General features: G+C 35.7%; 1 protein-coding gene across 1 annotated transcript; it reads left to right on the top strand.

The window, feature by feature from the left end:
* The first annotated feature begins 1661 nt into the window (after nt 1-1661).
* Nucleotides 1662-5142, top strand: LOC148767611 (putative disease resistance RPP13-like protein 1). The gene is made up of 2 exons (XM_088824700.1): nt 1662-4530; nt 5075-5142. Exons 1-2 carry the CDS (start codon nt 1662-1664, stop codon nt 5140-5142), a joined length of 2937 nt encoding a protein of 978 aa, XP_088680826.1.
* Nucleotides 5143-18961: the final 13819 nt, after the last annotated feature.

Genomic DNA, 18961 nt, shown 5'->3' with positions numbered 1-18961 from the left:
AATATTAATTATTTTGGCTTTTTATTATGTTTACTTATGTTGAACGAACAACATATTAATATTACTCTATTACACAATATTAGTGATTTTTGTTGTGTAAATATTACTGTGCAACAGAGTAACAGTAATATAGTTAATATGACTATAAACGACAACAATATTACTATTTATTTAAACAAGCAAAAATATATTGAAGAAAAAAAATCAAATAAAAAAAAAAAAAAAAAAAAAAAAAAAAAAAGTCAACACCGCCGGAGACCGGCGTTAACCGCAGGCAGAAAGAAGAAAAATAACAATAAAACGAAAAAGAAAAACAATCGAAAGAGTCAACGCCGAAAACCGGCGAAAAAAGGAGGAGAAAAAAAAATAGTCAACGGCGGCGACGAACGAAATTGTACTCAAAATTGAATAATTTGAGAAATTTGGGGTGAAATTGAGGTTAAATTAAATAAAAATGATGAAATTAGAGCATATTAAAATGTGAGGGGGTATTTTAGTCTTTTACAGACCTCTGGACAATGTCATGATTTTTTGGCAAATTTTTTTTTTGTGTGTGGACCCCTTAGTGAATAAGTATTCCTTGATGGACTTATTTGTAATGAACTTTTATTTTTTCTACATATGGTTCTATTTATTGCAATTTTGGTAAATTAGTTTTTGGATTTTCATGTATTTCGCTATAGAATTCCGAAAAAGAGTGAAGACATTGTGTAAATTCTCTTTATGTCCAAATTTGTTTCAAGAGATTATAAAGTAATACAATTTTTGAAATTTCCGAAATTCCGCCAATTTCGAGGCATTTAAAAATTATAATGGATTTTTTCGGAAAAAGCCATTTCCAATCTATTCCGCCCGATTTCCACCCCTAAATATGGTCAACACTTCACATTTCAAGAATTTGGATAACAATTTAATCACTATATTGATGTTCCATGTAATTTAACTATATTGCTTTCCATATACGTTAATTATTTTGATTTTTTTTTTAAAATTAGTTTAAAGTAATTTAGAAACAATGTAAAAAAATAACTTCAAATTATATATGGGACTTGTTTTTCTGGAAGGTCCGTGACCAAGATAACTTCAAATTAACTAAAATGGAATTTTTATTTTTAATGTTTTTGGTATATATTATATTATATATCAACTGTTAAAAGTTTTTGTTAATTTTATTTTATTCAAAAAAGAATTAAAAAAAGAAAAGAAAAAGAAAATTGATCCCTTGCATCGCACTAGTGAATGGGGATACAAATGCTTTTGTAAATAAGAAACTAAAAATACACTAAACCACACACACATATGACATATATATAAGAGAAAAAGAATTACCGGATGAGAAAAAGAAATTCAATTTATGTAATCCGACAGAAAAACACGACTTTCAGTAATGTTCCACGAGGGTGCAAGAGAAGCGCACCTGGGTGGTTGAATGAAGCTTTCTCTGTAGACAGGCACCTCGGTGCCGGGATTAGCGCATCTGAGAAACCTGAATCTCTGTACTGTGGCACCATTGTGGTGTTTGCTTAAAAAAAAAAAAAAAAGTTTGTACAAAACAGAGACAGAGCCGTTTCCTTCTTGTTTTATGTTTTCTTGTCTTTGCTTTCTTTTCACTAAAAATAAAGCAAAGCTAGTGTTTGTTCATATTCGCAACCAGCAGAAAAATGAATCCTCTTCTACAAACTCCACTCCGAATACTAGGGCAGAAATTCGCAAGTCAAGCTGCGAAGCAGTTCTCTGCAGTTTGGAATATTGATAAATCGACAATGGAGCTGCAAAGAAAGATTGAGAAGATAAGAGCTATGTTGGATAGCATGGAAGAAATTAGATGGACTTCCTCTAACGAAAAGGCATGGAAGGTTTTACTGGAATTTGCGGTTTCAGTCGTGTACTCTACCGACGATTTGCTCGATGGAATTTATTTGGATGTTCTAAAATACAGAGCCAAGCTCTCTGAAAATTCCTCCAATGAAGGAGAAACGGAGGTAAGAAACATGCTTCTTTCGACTTTCGATTCAAAGTTGGCCACTAAAGTAGCAAATCGAGTGAAGAAGTTGGAAAAAATTGAAAGAAATATTGAGTCGCTTTACAATAATGAGAGGTCCAAGAAGGTTTTAGAATCTAGGCCTTACAGTTCTGTGGTGGACAAGATGCGTGTGGTTGGACGAGACATAGAAATTAAACATATTGTTGATACATTGTTGGCCGACGAGGGAGATGATGTTTCTGTCATACCTATTGTGGGTATGGCCGGAATTGGAAAGACAACTGTAGCACAAATTGCTTACGGTGATGATGTTAGACTTGGTGATAAATTTGATTTGAAGATGTGGACCTCTGTGGGTATAAATTTTGATATCATCAGCATCACAAGGTCTATAATAGAGTCTGCCTTAGGAGAAAGATGTGAGTTATCGAACATTGATTCCATTCAAATGAAACTTCAGAAATTGATTCATGGGAACAAGTTTTTATTGGTTTTGGATGATTATTGGAGTGAAAACTATGAGGACTGGGCCCAATTGTTTTCTCCGTTCATGTTCGGGTTAAAAGGAAGCAAGGTCTTGGTTACCACTCCTAGTACGGCCGTGTCCCAAATTGTCGGCACCGCCCCTTCAATCGTTTTGAAGGACTTAACCGATGAATATTGCTCACTAATTATCAAGAACCGAGTGCATATAGACGACTTACACTTGGAGCCTATTCGGATGGAAATAGCAAAAAAGTGCAAAGGGCTTCCTCTCATAGCGACGACTATTGGTACAATGCTCCGCTACAAGCGTGGTCGTACCGAGTGGGAGTACGTTTTGAGCTGCGATTTATGGCACTTGGCAGAGATTAAAAATCAAATCTTCCCGGTGTTAGCACTTGGCTATTTTCAACTTCCATTAGAGCTAAAAGCATGCTTGGTTTATAGTTCATTTTTTCCGAGTTCTCACGAATTCACAATGAATGAATTGGTTTTACTCTGGATGGCAGAAGGTTTAGTAATTCCCACGGGAAAGATGCGCCCGGAAGATGTTGCTTGCGGTTACTTCAAGAAGTTGCTATCGGCCGCTTTCTTCCGTCTCTCCATAAACCAAAATTCGAAGGGGCAAGAATCTTACAAAATCCATGATGTGATTCACAGCATGATCCGGTTTATATCCGGTGATATCTGCCTTTCCCGGGAAGTTGAACAAACAAGCAAAGAAGAATTCGTCTTCGAAGTTGAACAAACAAGCAAAGAAGAATTCGTCTTCCCAAAAGGAACCCGTCATATGTTTGTGGACCGCAAGATTGTGCATAATGTGGTGCCAAAAAACTCACACAAGAAGAACTTGCGGACTCTGATAGTGTCATCCAAAAGTAGTGACACAACCAAGGTCTCGTTTGATTTTCTTTTAGATATGAAGCACGCAAGAGTGATAGATTTGAGCAATATGGGTATTGATAATGTGCCCCATTCGATTTTTGAAATGAAGCGTCTTCGCCTTCTCAATCTTTCTGGGAATCCTTTCTATGCGTTGCCCGATTTGTTTGGGCAGCTCACCGCTTTAGAGACACTAAAGCTTGAGAAATGTGATGGACTTAAGCAGTGGCCAAAGAACATGAAGAACGTCGTTACTCTACGGCATCTTATTTTTAGTGCACGTATGCTACAAAACATGCCATTGGAGTTTCGTAAATTGGTGAATCTTGAAACGTTGTCTGCGTTTATAGTGGGAAAGAGTAAAATTCATCATGGTATTCAACATCTTAAAGACATGGATATGCTAAGAGGATCCATTTGCATTGTAAATCTTGAGTATGTACTTAGTCATGATGATGCAAAGGAAGCTAGCCTACACACGAAGCCATTCCTTGACAAGATCGAATTTGTATGGAAGGCCGCAGTAAAAAATGGTGAAGAAGTTCTTGACGGTCTTTGTCCCCATAAAAATGTGAAGGAGTTGGTGATCGCAAATTATAATGGTGAAAAGTTTCCTAATTGGTTGAGCACTCTGCCCCAGCTTTCAGTTATTCACTTGATGCGTTGTACGAAGAACTCCGTCCTGAACGAATTGAGGATACTGGAAAATCTTAAATCGCTTGTCATTGAAGAGATGCCTATGTTGGACACTGTTAGTAGTCGGTTTTCCGGATTACTATGTCTGGAGTCTCTCAAGATAGTAAAGATGAAGAAAATGACTGCTTGGGGAATGTCTGTAGTTTCCGGTGAAAGTCGTTTCCCTAATCTTCGTATTCTTGAAATCAATGAGTGCCAAATGCTAAAGGAGTTGCCGGTGCTTACCGATACAAAACTTGAATGTCTAACAATCGTTAATTGTCCCAAACTTCTTTCATTGCCAATTGATGGTTTGCCCAAATCTCTTAAAGAATTGGTGATCTCAGGATGTGATAAGCTCAAACATACGTGCAGCGTAGGCGAAAGGGATTATAAAAAGATTGAATGGGTTGAGAAGATAACTATTGACGGTCAGACTCTGCATATTATCAAGTCTCCTAGCATGAAAAGCATTGTTAATCCAGATTCAGAGGACCGTACTAGAGGTATTTGTACGCGAAAGACATTTGTGCTCCATTTGAATTTTTATTTGCTTTGCAATTTATGATTAGTCCAACTGGATTTGTTTATTTGTGTTTCAGATAGCCGAGAATAGCGTGTACGTGAAGGGGGCATCAGTCTTAGGCTGTCATCTTTGGGACAGGTAGTTCCTAACTTAACTCATGCTATTTACATTGTTGTCCAGTAATGTGATTCGACGAATGAATATTTGAGAATCATAACCCCTAAGCTTTAGATTCAAATGTGTAAAGACCAAATTTGGAATGTAGGTAAGAGGTATATTCAGTAATAGACTTGCAATTTAAGTTCTATGATCGACCACTAGTTTTGGTTCCGAATTTGGTGTCGGCAATTAATGATATGATTTTGTTGCTGACAAAAAGCAAGGAGGTAATTATCATATCTTTCTATTGATTTATTTTTTAGTTTAAAATGTGAATATAGCTCATTTACCAGCATTCTTAGTTCAACCATATATGAAAAATGACACCTTTTGCTGATTAGTTTTCTTTGATAACTTGGACACAGGTTTTGAAAGCTCATTATCAGATGTTGTGGAAGTTGAGGATTTCTCTCCTACTGAACCCGGATTTTGATTTTTATGTTGTGGAAACATGAGATTTTTCATTTTTATTCACTCATATTCGGTTAGAAATTGTCCTTAATTCTGTGATTTATTATTCTTTTGTTGAGCTTTTCGAGTATGCAGATGAAATATCAAGATGAATACTCTTTATTCCAATGTTAATTGCTTTTTGGAATCTTAGCAGCTCTAGCTAGGCTCTCATATTTTTGTTGTTCTCCCGTGTTTATCGATGTGCTCGTGTGACTGTGTCAGATGTAGTTGTTAAATTACACACCCAGTTTTCAGGTGAGAAGAAAAAAAAAAAAGATGATCTACACCTCACTTTCTGTAATTTTCCACCGCGGTGCCAGATAAGAAAGATAACGAGCCCTTGAAAGCCCTCTCTCTCTCTCTGTAGACAGGCACCTCGGTGCCGTTTAAGCGCACCCGGATGCTTAGGTTGCAACCTAATTCTCTGTAGTGTGGCACCGCAGTGCCGTGTTATTGCACCTAGGTGCCTTAATAAATATCTTAAATTCTTTGGTTAATTATTTCTCATACTCTTATTTTGTGTAATGCGTTCCGAATAGTCTAAAAAAGCAAATAATGTTAGTTTGAAACATCATTTCAGATATTCATTTCCCGTAACTTGATTATTACATAGGGGTGGAGATCAGACGAATACGGTCGTAATTAGTACTTTTGGAAAAAAATCAATCCTTAACATTTGAACTGGAAAACCAAACCAATTCAAATTTCATCCTTGAAAAAAAAAAACAAAGAACACCGAAAATCAAAATTTTGCAAGAAGATTAACCACACAAGCATAATGCTCGATCTCTGGCCGATTTTTGTGGACCCCACTCAATTCATGCTTTCGAACAATGAAAGTCCATTCTGTTAAACAACTCGAGCGATTTCATCGCATTGCAAGCCCGGATATAATAGCGTTCCTAACTCTACTATCAAAAAACAACTCCCCGAGTACATTAGTCAAAACGCAAGCTCGATCGTTCTCTAAAACTTTGATCACCCAATGAATGGAGTAGATTTTTTCGTCAATCCTATGTTGTAATAAAAGCATAAACGAAGTACTTGTCCGGTGAGGGTCCATTTTTGAGAGTCAAATCCCGAGGACTTGTTCGAGTGGTACATGTGCCGACCTCAGGCATGTATGCTTCCCTCTGTATGTGATATCAACTGCATTCGGCTCATATGCTGACATACGCACTTCTTTCATAGCCATACAACCTTCCCTCACATGATCTATACATCTGTAATAGGTTCTGCACATTCAGAAAAAAATATTTAACGATCATTTCTTAACATGTGTGTGTAAAAACCTTAAAAGACACGTGTATTATTTTGAAAGGGAGAGACCGTAGTATATTGAGCACAAAGAAGTAGATTAGATCAAGTAGCATGCATACATATTCGTCACCTTGTGAGAAGGGGAGCAAATATATATTCTCGGCCGTACTTCCTCCAACTGTATCCATCGTCGAATTCTTCGGATGGTACCTTAGGTCTCACTGTCACCCGTGCGCTGCAAAGAGACCCGAACAAAATATATGCTAATCGATGAAAATTTCGAAGAGTGAAGAACAACCACCTTGGATTTTATACATTTATGATAAATTTTTTTTAGTAAAAATATTAATCACCTTTCGTCTGATGAGGATGACACAACGTTGTACTGACATTGTCCTTGTGGAGCAAATAGTTTAAGAAGGGATAGAGCCTCCTCGTACGAGACCAACTTACTCTCTAAAACACTATCTCCGATTTTGGAAGAAGATTCTTTTAGATGTTTCACTTTTTCTTTCCCTTTGGTAATCTCGTTTACGAGTTTCTTGTATTCCTCTGAAGAAGAAGAAGATACGCTCGCCATTCTTATACCTGTCACGACATTGAAAGATTCAAACATATTTTTATATGTTCAAAGAAATAGAGAAGACCACAAGTTTGTAACTGAATTAGCTATTTTTGACAATTTAGAAAGAGTTTTGTAGATCTGACACCACATATGTAAACTTTAAACCAATTCTTTATAAAAAATAGATTATTATTATTAGACTAAATTAGGGCCACCTCTTAAGTAAGGTCAAATTACGACACTCTCTTCTCATATTTGGATAATTACAACCAACCCCCTCGACTATAAATCTTCGTACACGTTCATCTTTTATGGTGTCAAATTAAGCAAAATCTTCTTGATTCCGAGAAATGTTCTCTAGTTTGTACCCATTTTGTGCAAAAATGTACTATTGAAACAAATGTCGACGAAATTTTGGTAATTACGGATATTTGGGGTATTTTTCGTAATTTAGCCCAAATCCAGGGGATTTTCGTAATTTACCCTATAATTTATATGCGTGATTATATTTAGGGTAAATTACACCTACACCCCTAAGGTATGTTAAAATAACTCTAAGGTCCCTCTAGTATTGATAATTACATCCACACCCCTCAAACAATTACTGGAGTCAAGATTTCATGTCCTGGGGACCGATGTGCACTATATTTTTTTTCCGCGGGGCGTTAATGCTACCATGATAAAAATTTATAAATCTTATATAAAGTAATAAGCATTTAAAAAATGTTCGGGGAGTCATATCACCTCTTACCTCTATATATATACTAGTGATGAAGCACCGCGCAAGGCTTGGTGCCCGGTTGATTCGTACGAACAAAACATAAAATAGAAAATAATGGCAGCAGGCAACAGTGGAGGAGAAAGAGATTTCTTTGATTTCACTTCTACCAGTCTGGCGGTTAGGGGTGGTAAACGAGCCGAGCCGACTCGACAAAGGCTCGAACTCGAGCTTGGGTTTTTTTACCTCGAGCTCGAGCTCATGAGTTCGAGCTTCGGACAAGCACGAGCTCGAGCCCAATTTTAGTTGTTCAACAACTCGCGAGCTGGTTTTTTTTTTTTTTTTTTTTTTTAATTTACATATATATATATATATATATTAATTATTAGTTAAATAGTAAATAGTTTTTAATAATAAGTATTTATAGTATTCAAACATAAACAAATCTATATTACTTAGATAATTCATAATAAGATAAAATATTATAATATATAAAAATTAAAAACAATATAACTACAGTTTATTATTTTTTTATAATTTTTTTCATTTTACTATAAATATTTTTTTTAATAAAAAAATAAATAATTAAAAAAAACCTAAATGAGTTCGAGCTCGAGCTTGAGCCAAAAAAAAAAAATAACTCGATGAGCTCGAGCTCGAGCTTGATCTGGCCAAAACAGGAAGATGGACTCGAGCTCGGCAAAATGGACTCGAGCTTGAGCCAAAAAAAAAAATAACTCGATGAGCTCGAGGTTTAGGGCTATATCTTTTTCGCCAATAAGCCCATCCCTTTAATATTTTTTATAAATAAATGAAAAATTAATGTATATAACAAAATTACCCCCAAGCCTTTACACCCAATTCTTAATTGTAACTCCAATTTAATCAATTTGGACCACAAAAATCCAATTTTGACCTTTTTTTTAAAAAAAAAAAATTCAGAAATTATTTTTTGCCGCTGGTTTCCGGCGTTGACTTTACGATTTTCTTTTCTTTTTATGGTCTGTTTTTCTGCTGCCGGTTTCCGGCATTGACTTTTTCGATATTTTTTTTCTCTGGTCTATTTTTTTCGCCGCTGGTTTCTGGCATTGACTTTTTTTAGTGGTTTTTTTTTTCCGCCGGCCGCTAAACGTTGACGGTAATTGTGCAGTCATTAACAGACTGTAATTATACTGTCACTGGCTGTAAATTAACGTAATTATATTGTCACTGACAGTACATTAACGTAATTGTACTGACGTTGACAATACATATATGTAATTGTACTGCCGTTGACAGTACAATTAGAGTCAAACACAATATTATTATTATTATTTTTGTTATTATTATTATTTTTTTAATTTTTTTTGATTTGTTGACAAGTCGACGTAATTATATTACTGTCGGACAGTAAAATAACTGTAAACACAATAATATTATTGTCAACCACATCAATATTATTATTTTTTTGGGTTTTTTATTTTGTTTGAGTTATTGATGGAGTAACATAATAATATTAATGTCTGTTATTGAAATATTACTGTAAGCACAATAATATTACTGTGATTTATGGCAATATTACTATTGTTACAGTAATATTACTGTCAACCCAGAAATCTAGATCTGACTCACCAGCCTAAAACTTAAAAAAATTCTCTCAGACACACTCAAAACTCTCCGTTTTACCCATCACTAAGACTGTATCGCTCACTCATAGAAGAGTGAAGACAAAAAATGAAGGAAAAACATGAACCATCTCTCTCCATCTCTACAACAAACATTTATACTCTGAGATACAACGGTCATCGGCGAATGAGCCGTCTTACTGTCAAAGTATGCCATTTGGTGGCGTTTGACTCTCAAATCGTCTGAAGAAGCCAAGAACAGAGAAAGTAGAACGACATATGGTACATGGAGAGGAAATAATATATGTTGATAATAGAATATTTCAAGATATGAATAAATTATTAAGTTTAAATTAAATTATCCGTAGTTAACTCAAAAAATATATTATTTTATACATTATGTATAAAATTCTACCAAAATGTACATTAATATACAATGTTAATATATATATTTCAAATTTCAAATAATAAATAAGTTTTATTATAAAATAAAAGAATGGACAAATGGATAATATTAAATTTAGCGAATTAATTGCATGATCCATATTAATTGTTTTAATATTTAATGCACTAAAGATTCAGCAGTTGATTAACTTGATTCGATGATAAGCTAGTATGGGGATTTTTAATACATTTAAAATTAACATCATTATACATCATTTCAATAATATATTTTAATAATTTTAAAATCACGAGACATACCAAAAAAAACATCATCATACATATATCTCATAAAATAAAATAAAAGAAAAAGAAAAAGAAAAAATGCAATGTAGTTAGGGGTGTCGGAATGCAATTTTGGAATTCCACAGATTCCGATTAAAAAATATCCAAATTTAAAACCGTACATTTTTGGCACGGATTTGGAATTTTATATAAAACTACCAAAAATTTCGATTCCCGACGACTTTAGTTACAATTATTTTTATTGTTTTTCGAAATATATAATATAATTTTCTGATTTATTTTTGTAATTCCATAATATAATGTATGTTATATTTTATATGAAAATTTTGAATAAGGGTCAAATAAACTAAAAACCTTGAAAAAAAAAAAAAATTAGCTTCAGAACTATCTGTTGCATTTTTTCTTATATCAAAAACCATGTGTTGTATATTGTTTTTTTTAGGGTAAATTACCCCCATATCCCTGAGGTATGCTTAAATAACTTTATGGTCCTTGTGGTATCGATAATTACACTCCCCCCCTTGAAACATAGTTATAAACTCTAATGGGATAATGCATTGGATACGTTATTACGATATAGTTCTAACAGACTATTTGGTTTTAGGAAGTGGTGGATACAACAAATAGTTATGAGTGACTTAATAAATGTTGGGGGAGCTATGTCACCCCATAACTCTATTGTTATCTCCACCACTAGCTAAAAGTAATAGTCCGTTATAACCCTATCGGAATAATGTATCCAATGCCTTATCCTATTAGAGTTTCTAACTACGTTTCAGGGGTGAATGTAATTATCGATACCATAAGGACCTTAAAATTATTTAAGCATACCTGAGGGGTGTGGTTGTAATTTACCCTTTTTTTTTTTAGTGTTTTTATGCAAAGTCCCTGACCAACCATTTTTATTATTCTAGGTTCAAGGGTTATATCTCTTTCGCCAATTTTATCCCTTAAATATGTATTATAAATAAATGCGAAATAATGTATTAAAACCAATTACTAATTGTAACCCCAAATTAACTTCAACTTAATCAATTTTGACCACAAAAATCCAATTTCCACCTTTTCTTTTTTTGAACTTATTTTTTCTCAATTTTTTATTCTGGTGCCGGTTTCCGGCGTTAACTTTTTTAATATTTTTTTCCCTAAATTGTTTCCCTTTTTTTTACGCTTGCCGCTGAACATGGACCGTAGTTGTACTATCAATAACAGTAATTATACTGTCGGTGACAGTAGTTGTTCTGTCGTTGATAGTACAATTACTGTCAACCACAACAATATTATTATTTTATCGGGTTTTTTTGTTTGATTTTTCGACAAGTCAACGTAATTATATTACTGTCGTTGGCTGTAAAATTAACACAATAATATTACTGACAACCACATAAATATAATTTTTTTGGTTTTTTGTTTTGTTTGAGTTGTTGACAGATTAACTTAATAATATTATTGTCTACTATTGTAATATAACTGTAAACACAATAATATTACTATGGTTGACGGTAATATTACTGTTGTTACAGTAATATTACTGTGGATGACAATAATATTACTCTCAACCACATCAATATTAATTATTTTGGCTTTTTATTATGTTTACTTATGTTGAACGAACAACATATTAATATTACTCTATTACACAATATTAGTGATTTTTGTTGTGTAAATATTACTGTGCAACAGAGTAACAGTAATATAGTTAATATGACTATCAACGACAACAATATTACTATTTAAACAAGCAAAAATATATTGAAGAACTTACTCTCTAAAACACTATCTCCGATTTTGGAAGAAGATTCTTTTAGATGTTTCACTTTTTCTTTCCCTTTGGTAATCTCGTTTACGAGTTTCTTGTATTCCTCTGAAGAAGAAGAAGATACGCTCGCCATTCTTATACCTGTCACGACATTGAAAGATTCAAACATATTTTTATATGTTCAAAGAAATAGAGAAGATCACAATGTTTGTAACTGAATTAGCTATTTTCGACAATTTAGAAAGAGTCATGTAGATTGATAAGTGTTCATTTTGCATGATTTTCACTTATCAATTCTTCGAGTTTTGGTCCTCGTTCGTCCGAGTTTTCGGCTTTATTTGTATATATTATGTTGTTTTTGTTTTATTTATATTTTAGGTAAAGAGAAGCTATTTTTGCCGATTCGAAACGATTTTGGAAGCGAAGCCGAGAACCAAACCAAACACGTGCAAAAGTGCATTCTCGCGGATTGTGGCAGTGTTTGGTATTTCGAGCATAACTTTTGCATACGACCTCCGATTGGGATGATTCAAGTGGATTTAGAAAGCTAACTTCAAGGGCTACAACTTTTGTGAAATGCACAATTGTCGAATTCAGGCTGAAAAAGGGTGAAAAAAGTGTTTGAAGTTGATGCAGAGGCCAGATCGCGATCCAGAATCACCGGATCGCGATCTGGTGGCAAATTCCAGTAGCAGCGAAAAGTTGGGGCAGATCGCGATCCGCACTTCCTGGATCGCGATCAGGGAAGGCGGTGGGCAGTTTTCGAGGTTGCCAGATCGCGATCCAAGAATCCCAGATCGCGATCTGGGCACAGAAATCGAGACTAGATATTTTTCTTTGATTTTTCACTATAAATAGAAGGTCTCTTTTTCATTTTTCAACATCTCGATTATCTTCTCGACTTCTTCTTCGGTTTTTCTTCGGTTCTCGCCAGTTCTTCGCGGGAAGCTTCGACGAGGGTTTCGACTCGGGTTTTTCATAAGCTTTTCTTTACGTTTAGTTTATGATTTCTCGTGTTCTTCATTTTGATGCTATGTTTGTAATGACCTGAGCATTTTCTTTTAGGGAAATGAAACCTTGTATATATTGATTTTGATTTCCAGATCTGTGATCTATTTGTCGTTCTTTGATTCTGTTTATGTTTTCCTGTATTAAATGCTTTCGATTGTTTGGCCAACAGTTGAATTGATTGTAAATGGGGATGAACTCGAGAGAGGATTTCTCGTTTGATTTTAGGAAAACATAGCTCGGGTTGTGGAAACGGAGACGTGATGCACCTCGGGTAGCCCTTAAGGACTTGACCTAAATGCTCTCTTAATATCAGGTTCTGAACGGAGACGTCGGACCTGTGGGTAGACTCTAACTACACTGGAGACGGGGGTTAGGGTACTTTAGTGTCTGGGTTAGCGAACATAGAATTGACATTAGATTCGGATTTGTAGATCTTTATCGATAGTACACTGGTGGATTTTACCCTAGAAGCCATCACACGTCGGAATTCCTCGATTATACTGGCGGACCGTTGTTTTTATTTTTGTTTCCTTTTTGCTTCATTTCATCCCCCATTATTTCCTTCGTCTAGATAGAGTTTATGATAGTATAATTACGGTACTTGGTAGATTTAGGAACTTAATTCCCTGTGGATCGATATATGGAATTCACTATTCTACAAAACGCGATACTGTACACTTGCGGTTATTTATACGTAGGTTTTACGCGTATCAAGTTTTTGGCGCCGTTGCCGGGGAATTAGTTAATCTTGAATTTACTAATATCGTTACCAACTATCCTTACTTTACTTTAGACATTTTTTTTTTCTTTTGATTTTTTTTATAGCAGATTTGTATACATCGATGGCCTCGATTTATGATCTCTCTCTTTGCAAGATTCAATCCAGAGCTGATTACATTCAACATGAGTTGGAGGATATTGAAAGACATCGAAGGTTGAACCCAGAAAATGGAATTGCACAAACAAATGAGCACTTCTGCTATCTACAAGAAGAACTCCACTTTTTGGCAAATATTTTCGAAAATTTTCAGAGATGTCACATTCATAAACCACATCCGACCATCCTTTATGAAGACAACAAGGCATTTACAGATTTTCGTATGAACGATGAGGTTGAGCACCTTGAGGGAATTATTCATCCCAGTTCTGTAGATACTTTTGTGTGTGATGAGAGTGGGATGAAGATGATGGTAGAGGAACTTGAAGAACGAAATCCTATCCACATTGCTACTCCGGATTTGAGTGTGAGCGAGGAGACGAGTTTCAGATTTGAGGTAGAGCTTACTCCAAAGCTCGAATATCTTGTGTACGAGTTTGAGAGATCGGTAGGCAAGCAACCCATCCTAGTCTCCTACCGACTGATTTCCAAAGCAAACGAAAAGTACCATGGGTTGGGATGGTCATTACAAGATTGCAATCTAGTCCACGATATGATTGCAAAGTATGTATCAAGACTGACGGATGGATGCGCAATCTACAAGGTTTTGGATTGGACATAATCCGTCCAAAACGTGTCGAGCCGTCGACTGTAAAACAGGCGCTGAATGGGAGGCAACCCATTATTCATTTTTCGTCATTTATTTTGTTAGTTTTCTTTTATTTTTGCATTTTTTTTATTTAAAGCTAGATTTCACCCATTTTTCTTGATTTTTGCCGGTATCTCGTCCCCAAGGAAAGAAGAGTAAGAAGTCGGGAAGTCTAGGCAATTCCGGCAATTCGCCCTCGGTGCCAAAATTGACGGCACCCCGTGCAACCAAAGAACACTTTCGCAACCGTAGAACACTGATCAATCTGCGGCACGACTGTTCAGGGCGTATTTCTTTCTCCTTTCTTTTATTTTCGCATTGAGGGCAATGCATGATTTAAGTTTGGGGGGAGTTTAGCTTATTTTGATTTGGTCTTTTGCATGCATATCATATAATTTAGTCTCGTTTATGTATTTCGATTTCCGTAATTGTGTTATGTTTGTCACATGCATCTCATTTAGGATCGAGTGTAAGTTGCATTTCCGGATTCTATTGAAGCAAAGCAATTAATGAATTAGTAGATGGGCTAGTTGATTTTAAAATTGAAATTGTGGATAACCGGCTAATTATAGATGAACCTTCCGACTGCGTTTTTGCAACTTGTGTGGATAGCCTTTCGAATCCTCTCCGATTAAGCTTGAGCGCACTTTTCTAAGGGGTATAATAGTCTGAGGTTTGGGGGGCGAGTTAGAATTGAATTATGTGTTCACGATTTCCAGTTGTTGGCTAAAAGTTCTATCTATGGTCTTTACGTTTTTGTGTTATATTAAAAAAAAAAAAAAAAAAAAAAAAAAAAAAGAGAGAAAAATAATAATTTGTGGTATTGTTGTGATTCACGCTCTGATTTCCCCGCCTTTCTGACTCGAGCTTAACCCGTTGGGTGCACCTCGTCACCTAAGTCCCTCGAGCTTTCGAGCTTGGGGGTTTCTTGGACTAAAGTTCGATACATGGGTCAGGGAGATAACACAGTGGTGTCGAGCCTTGCACGAGTCACAATTATGCCCATTTCAAAAAAAAAAATGAAAAAAGAAAAAAGTTGTGATGAAAATCACCAAAAATGTTGTTGTTGTCGTTTCTTATTGAATAAATAGACCTACTTATGCCCAACTCGAGTTTTTGAATTTCAGAATCAAAACTTGCTTTTCACCCACATTTCTACTCAAAACCCTCGATAATTGTGTTTATTGTTTAATTACGGATTCTTGAGTCTATCTTTCATTTTGGTGTAGAAACAACTAATTGCGTCGGTAGGAAAGTCAAATACCTTAAAGTCGTGGGCCATTATGAGATTTTAGGTTATCTAGCTCGTTTTATCTTTGGAATTAATTGCAATGCTTTGACCAATCCGGCAACTTTGTGGGTGTGTTGTCTGAAAACCCTCACGAGACACAACTCGTCCTTTGGGGGTACCCAGGGGTTCAACGGCTTGTTGCATACGCTAAATGCAATCGTGTTTCCCTACGTTAGTGGCCTAGGTTTAGTTTGTTGTTTCTTTTTCCTTTTTGTTGTTCTTTCGTTTTGATTTACTCGGGACGAGTAAAGATCTAAGTTTGAGGGTGTGATAAGTGTTCATTTTGCATGATTTTCACTTATCAATTCTTCGAGTTTTGGTCCTCGTTCGTCCGAGTTTTCGGCTTTATTTGTATATATTATGTTGTTTTTGTTTTATTTATATTTTAGGTAAAGAGAAGCTATTTTTGCCGATTCGAAACGATTTTGGAAGCGAAGCCGAGAACCAAACCAAACACGTGCAAAAGTGCATTCTCGCGGATTGTGGCAGTGTTTGGTATTTCGAGCATAACTTTTGCATACGACCTCCGATTGGGCTGATTCAAGTGGATTTAGAAAGCTAACTTCAAGGGCTACAACTTTTGTGAAATGCACAATTGTCGAATTCAGGCTGAAAAAGGGTGAAAAAAGTGTTTGAAGTTGATGCAGAGGCCAGATCGCGATCCAGAATCACCGGATCGCGATCTGGTGGCAAATTCCAGTAGCAGCGAAAAGTTGGGGCAGATCGCGATCCGCACTTCCTGGATCGCGATCAGGGAAGGCGGTGGGCAGTTTTCGAGGTTGCCAGATCGCGATCCAAGAATCCCAGATCGCGATCTGGGCACAGAAATCGAGACTAGATATTTTTCTTTGATTTTTCACTATAAATAGAAGGTCTCTTTTTCATTTTTCAACATCTCGATTATCTTCTCGACTTCTTCTTCGGTTTTTCTTCGGTTCTCGCCAGTTCTTCGCGGGAAGCTTCGACGAGGGTTTCGACTCGGGTTTTTCATAAGCTTTTCTTTACGTTTAGTTTATGATTTCTCGTGTTCTTCATTTTGATGCTATGTTTGTAATGACCTGAGCATTTTCTTTTAGGGAAATGAAACCTTGTATATATTGATTTTGATTTCCAGATCTGTGATCTATTTGTCGTTCTTTGATTCTGTTTATGTTTTCCTGTATTAAATGCTTTCGATTGTTTGGCCAACAGTTGAATTGATTGTAAATGGGGATGAACTCGAGAGAGGATTTCTCGTTTGATTTTAGGAAAACATAGCTCGGGTTGTGGAAACGGAGACGTGATGCACCTCGGGTAGCCCTTAAGGACTTGACCTAAATGCTCTCTTAATATCAGGTTCTGAACGGAGACGTCGGACCTGTGGGTAGACTCTAACTACACTGGAGACGGGGGTTAGGGTACTTTAGTGTCTGGGTTAGCGAACATAGAATTGACATTAGATTCGGATTTGTAGATCTTTATCGATAGTACACTGGTGGATTTTACCCTAGAAGCCATCACACGTCGGAATTCCTCGATTATACTGGCGGACCGTTGTTTTTATTTTTGTTTCCTTTTTGCTTCATTTCATCCCCCATTATTTCCTTCGTCTAGATAGAGTTTAGGATAGTATAATTACGGTACTTGGTAGATTTAGGAACTTAATTCCCTGTGGATCGATATATGGAATTCACTATTCTACAAAACGCGATACTGTACACTTGCGGTTATTTATACGTAGGTTTTACGCGTATCATAGATCCGACACCACATATGTAAACTTTAGACCAATTCTTCATTAAAAATAGATTATTACTATTAGGGTCAAATTACGAAACCCCCTCCTCATGTTTGGATAATTACAACCAACTCCCAACTATGAATCTTCTTACACGTTTATCATTTATGGTGTCATATTCAAATTCAACAGAATCTTTTAGATTCCGAGAAATGTTCTCTAGTTTGTACTCGTTTTGTGCAAAAATATAGTTTCTAATAATGCACCACAATCTGATATTTATAAGCCAAGAGACACATCTTATGATCATCTTGTTTCAAAATGTGGAGCTTGAATGGGGTAAAACAGGGTGGGTTTTTCGCACTTTGCACGCTTGAATTACACCCTTTTGGCACTTTGCACCCTTAAATTGCAAAATTGGCAGATTGCACCCTTTAAACATAAATTGTTTGGCACTTTGCACCCCAAATCACTTTTGGCTTAGAAAAATTACTTGCAACTTGCTGAAAATCTGGAAAATGGACAAATTTGTAATTCTCTAATTATCTATCTTCTTCCACCAATTCTTAATCATCGTTCTACCATTTTTATCTTTCGTCATTTTAATAAGAGAAAAAAAAAAAAAAGCTAAATTCTTCTTAGCCATTTCTAATTGCCATAATATGTAAATTTTGAACTAAAACTCAAGAATGGTCGTAATACATAGACAAGAGTTCGATACCACACCTTCAGAAGATCAAGTTTTATTCCATGGTAACGCTATTTTCTAATCATTTTTCAGATCCAAACTATTCAATGGGAGCACAAAATTCCTCCCATCATGAAACTAATAGGCACCAGCTCCTTGCCAACAAATAAACCTCCCAATAGCCTTATTGTGTCATTTGACTGATTTATCACTGAAAGAAATGTCTAAAAAGATATTAGGAGTTTTTGATTAAAGGGATCATGAAAGATAAAAATGGTGGAAGGGTGATTAACAAGGGGGCAACTATTTTGAATACTAATTTTTGCTTAGTTGAATACTACCAAGTTGAAAACCACAATTGAGTACATATTTATAAGTTTTTTCTTACTTTAATACCAAAATAAAAATAAAAGTACAAAAATACCCTTTCATACAAAATACTAATTACATCATTTTTTCTTTGAAATTACCTATTTGAAAACCAAATAAAAAAAAAAAGAAAAAAAAAATTCAAACACAAAAAAACCTCCCTCCGTCCACCCCTCCCTCCGTCCACCCCTCCCACGCCGCCCGACGCCGCCGCCGCCGCTCCAACCATCGCCGCCGCCGGACGCCGACGCCAAACACCGCCGAACGCCGCCCAACGTCGCCCAAAGCCGCCGCCGTCGTCGTCTTCGAATAGTAAGTTATAGTTGTTTCGATTTTTTTTCTTTAATATTTATTTAAGATTTGATTGTTTGATATGGGTAATTAGGATTTGGTTGTTTTAGGTTAGAATGATCGTTAATTAGTAATGGGTGCATCTGATTTCAGTCGATTTGAGCATTGATTTGAGATTCGTGGGTCGGTTCTTCGTTCACCATTTTCGACCTGTATATGTCGATTTTCGATGAATTTTCGACAGGTTGATGTCGAAAATTCATCCAAAATCGACATGTAGATGTCGAAAATGGTGAAATTGTTGAATTTGGAA

This window comes from Erythranthe guttata, chromosome 10 (genome assembly GCF_056151865.1).
Source record: "Erythranthe guttata isolate IM_541 chromosome 10, IM_541, whole genome shotgun sequence".
Taxonomy (NCBI): Eukaryota; Viridiplantae; Streptophyta; class Magnoliopsida; order Lamiales; family Phrymaceae; genus Erythranthe; species Erythranthe guttata.
The sequence above is the reverse complement of the archived record's forward strand: the minus strand, read 5'-3'. Positions and strand labels throughout refer to the sequence as shown.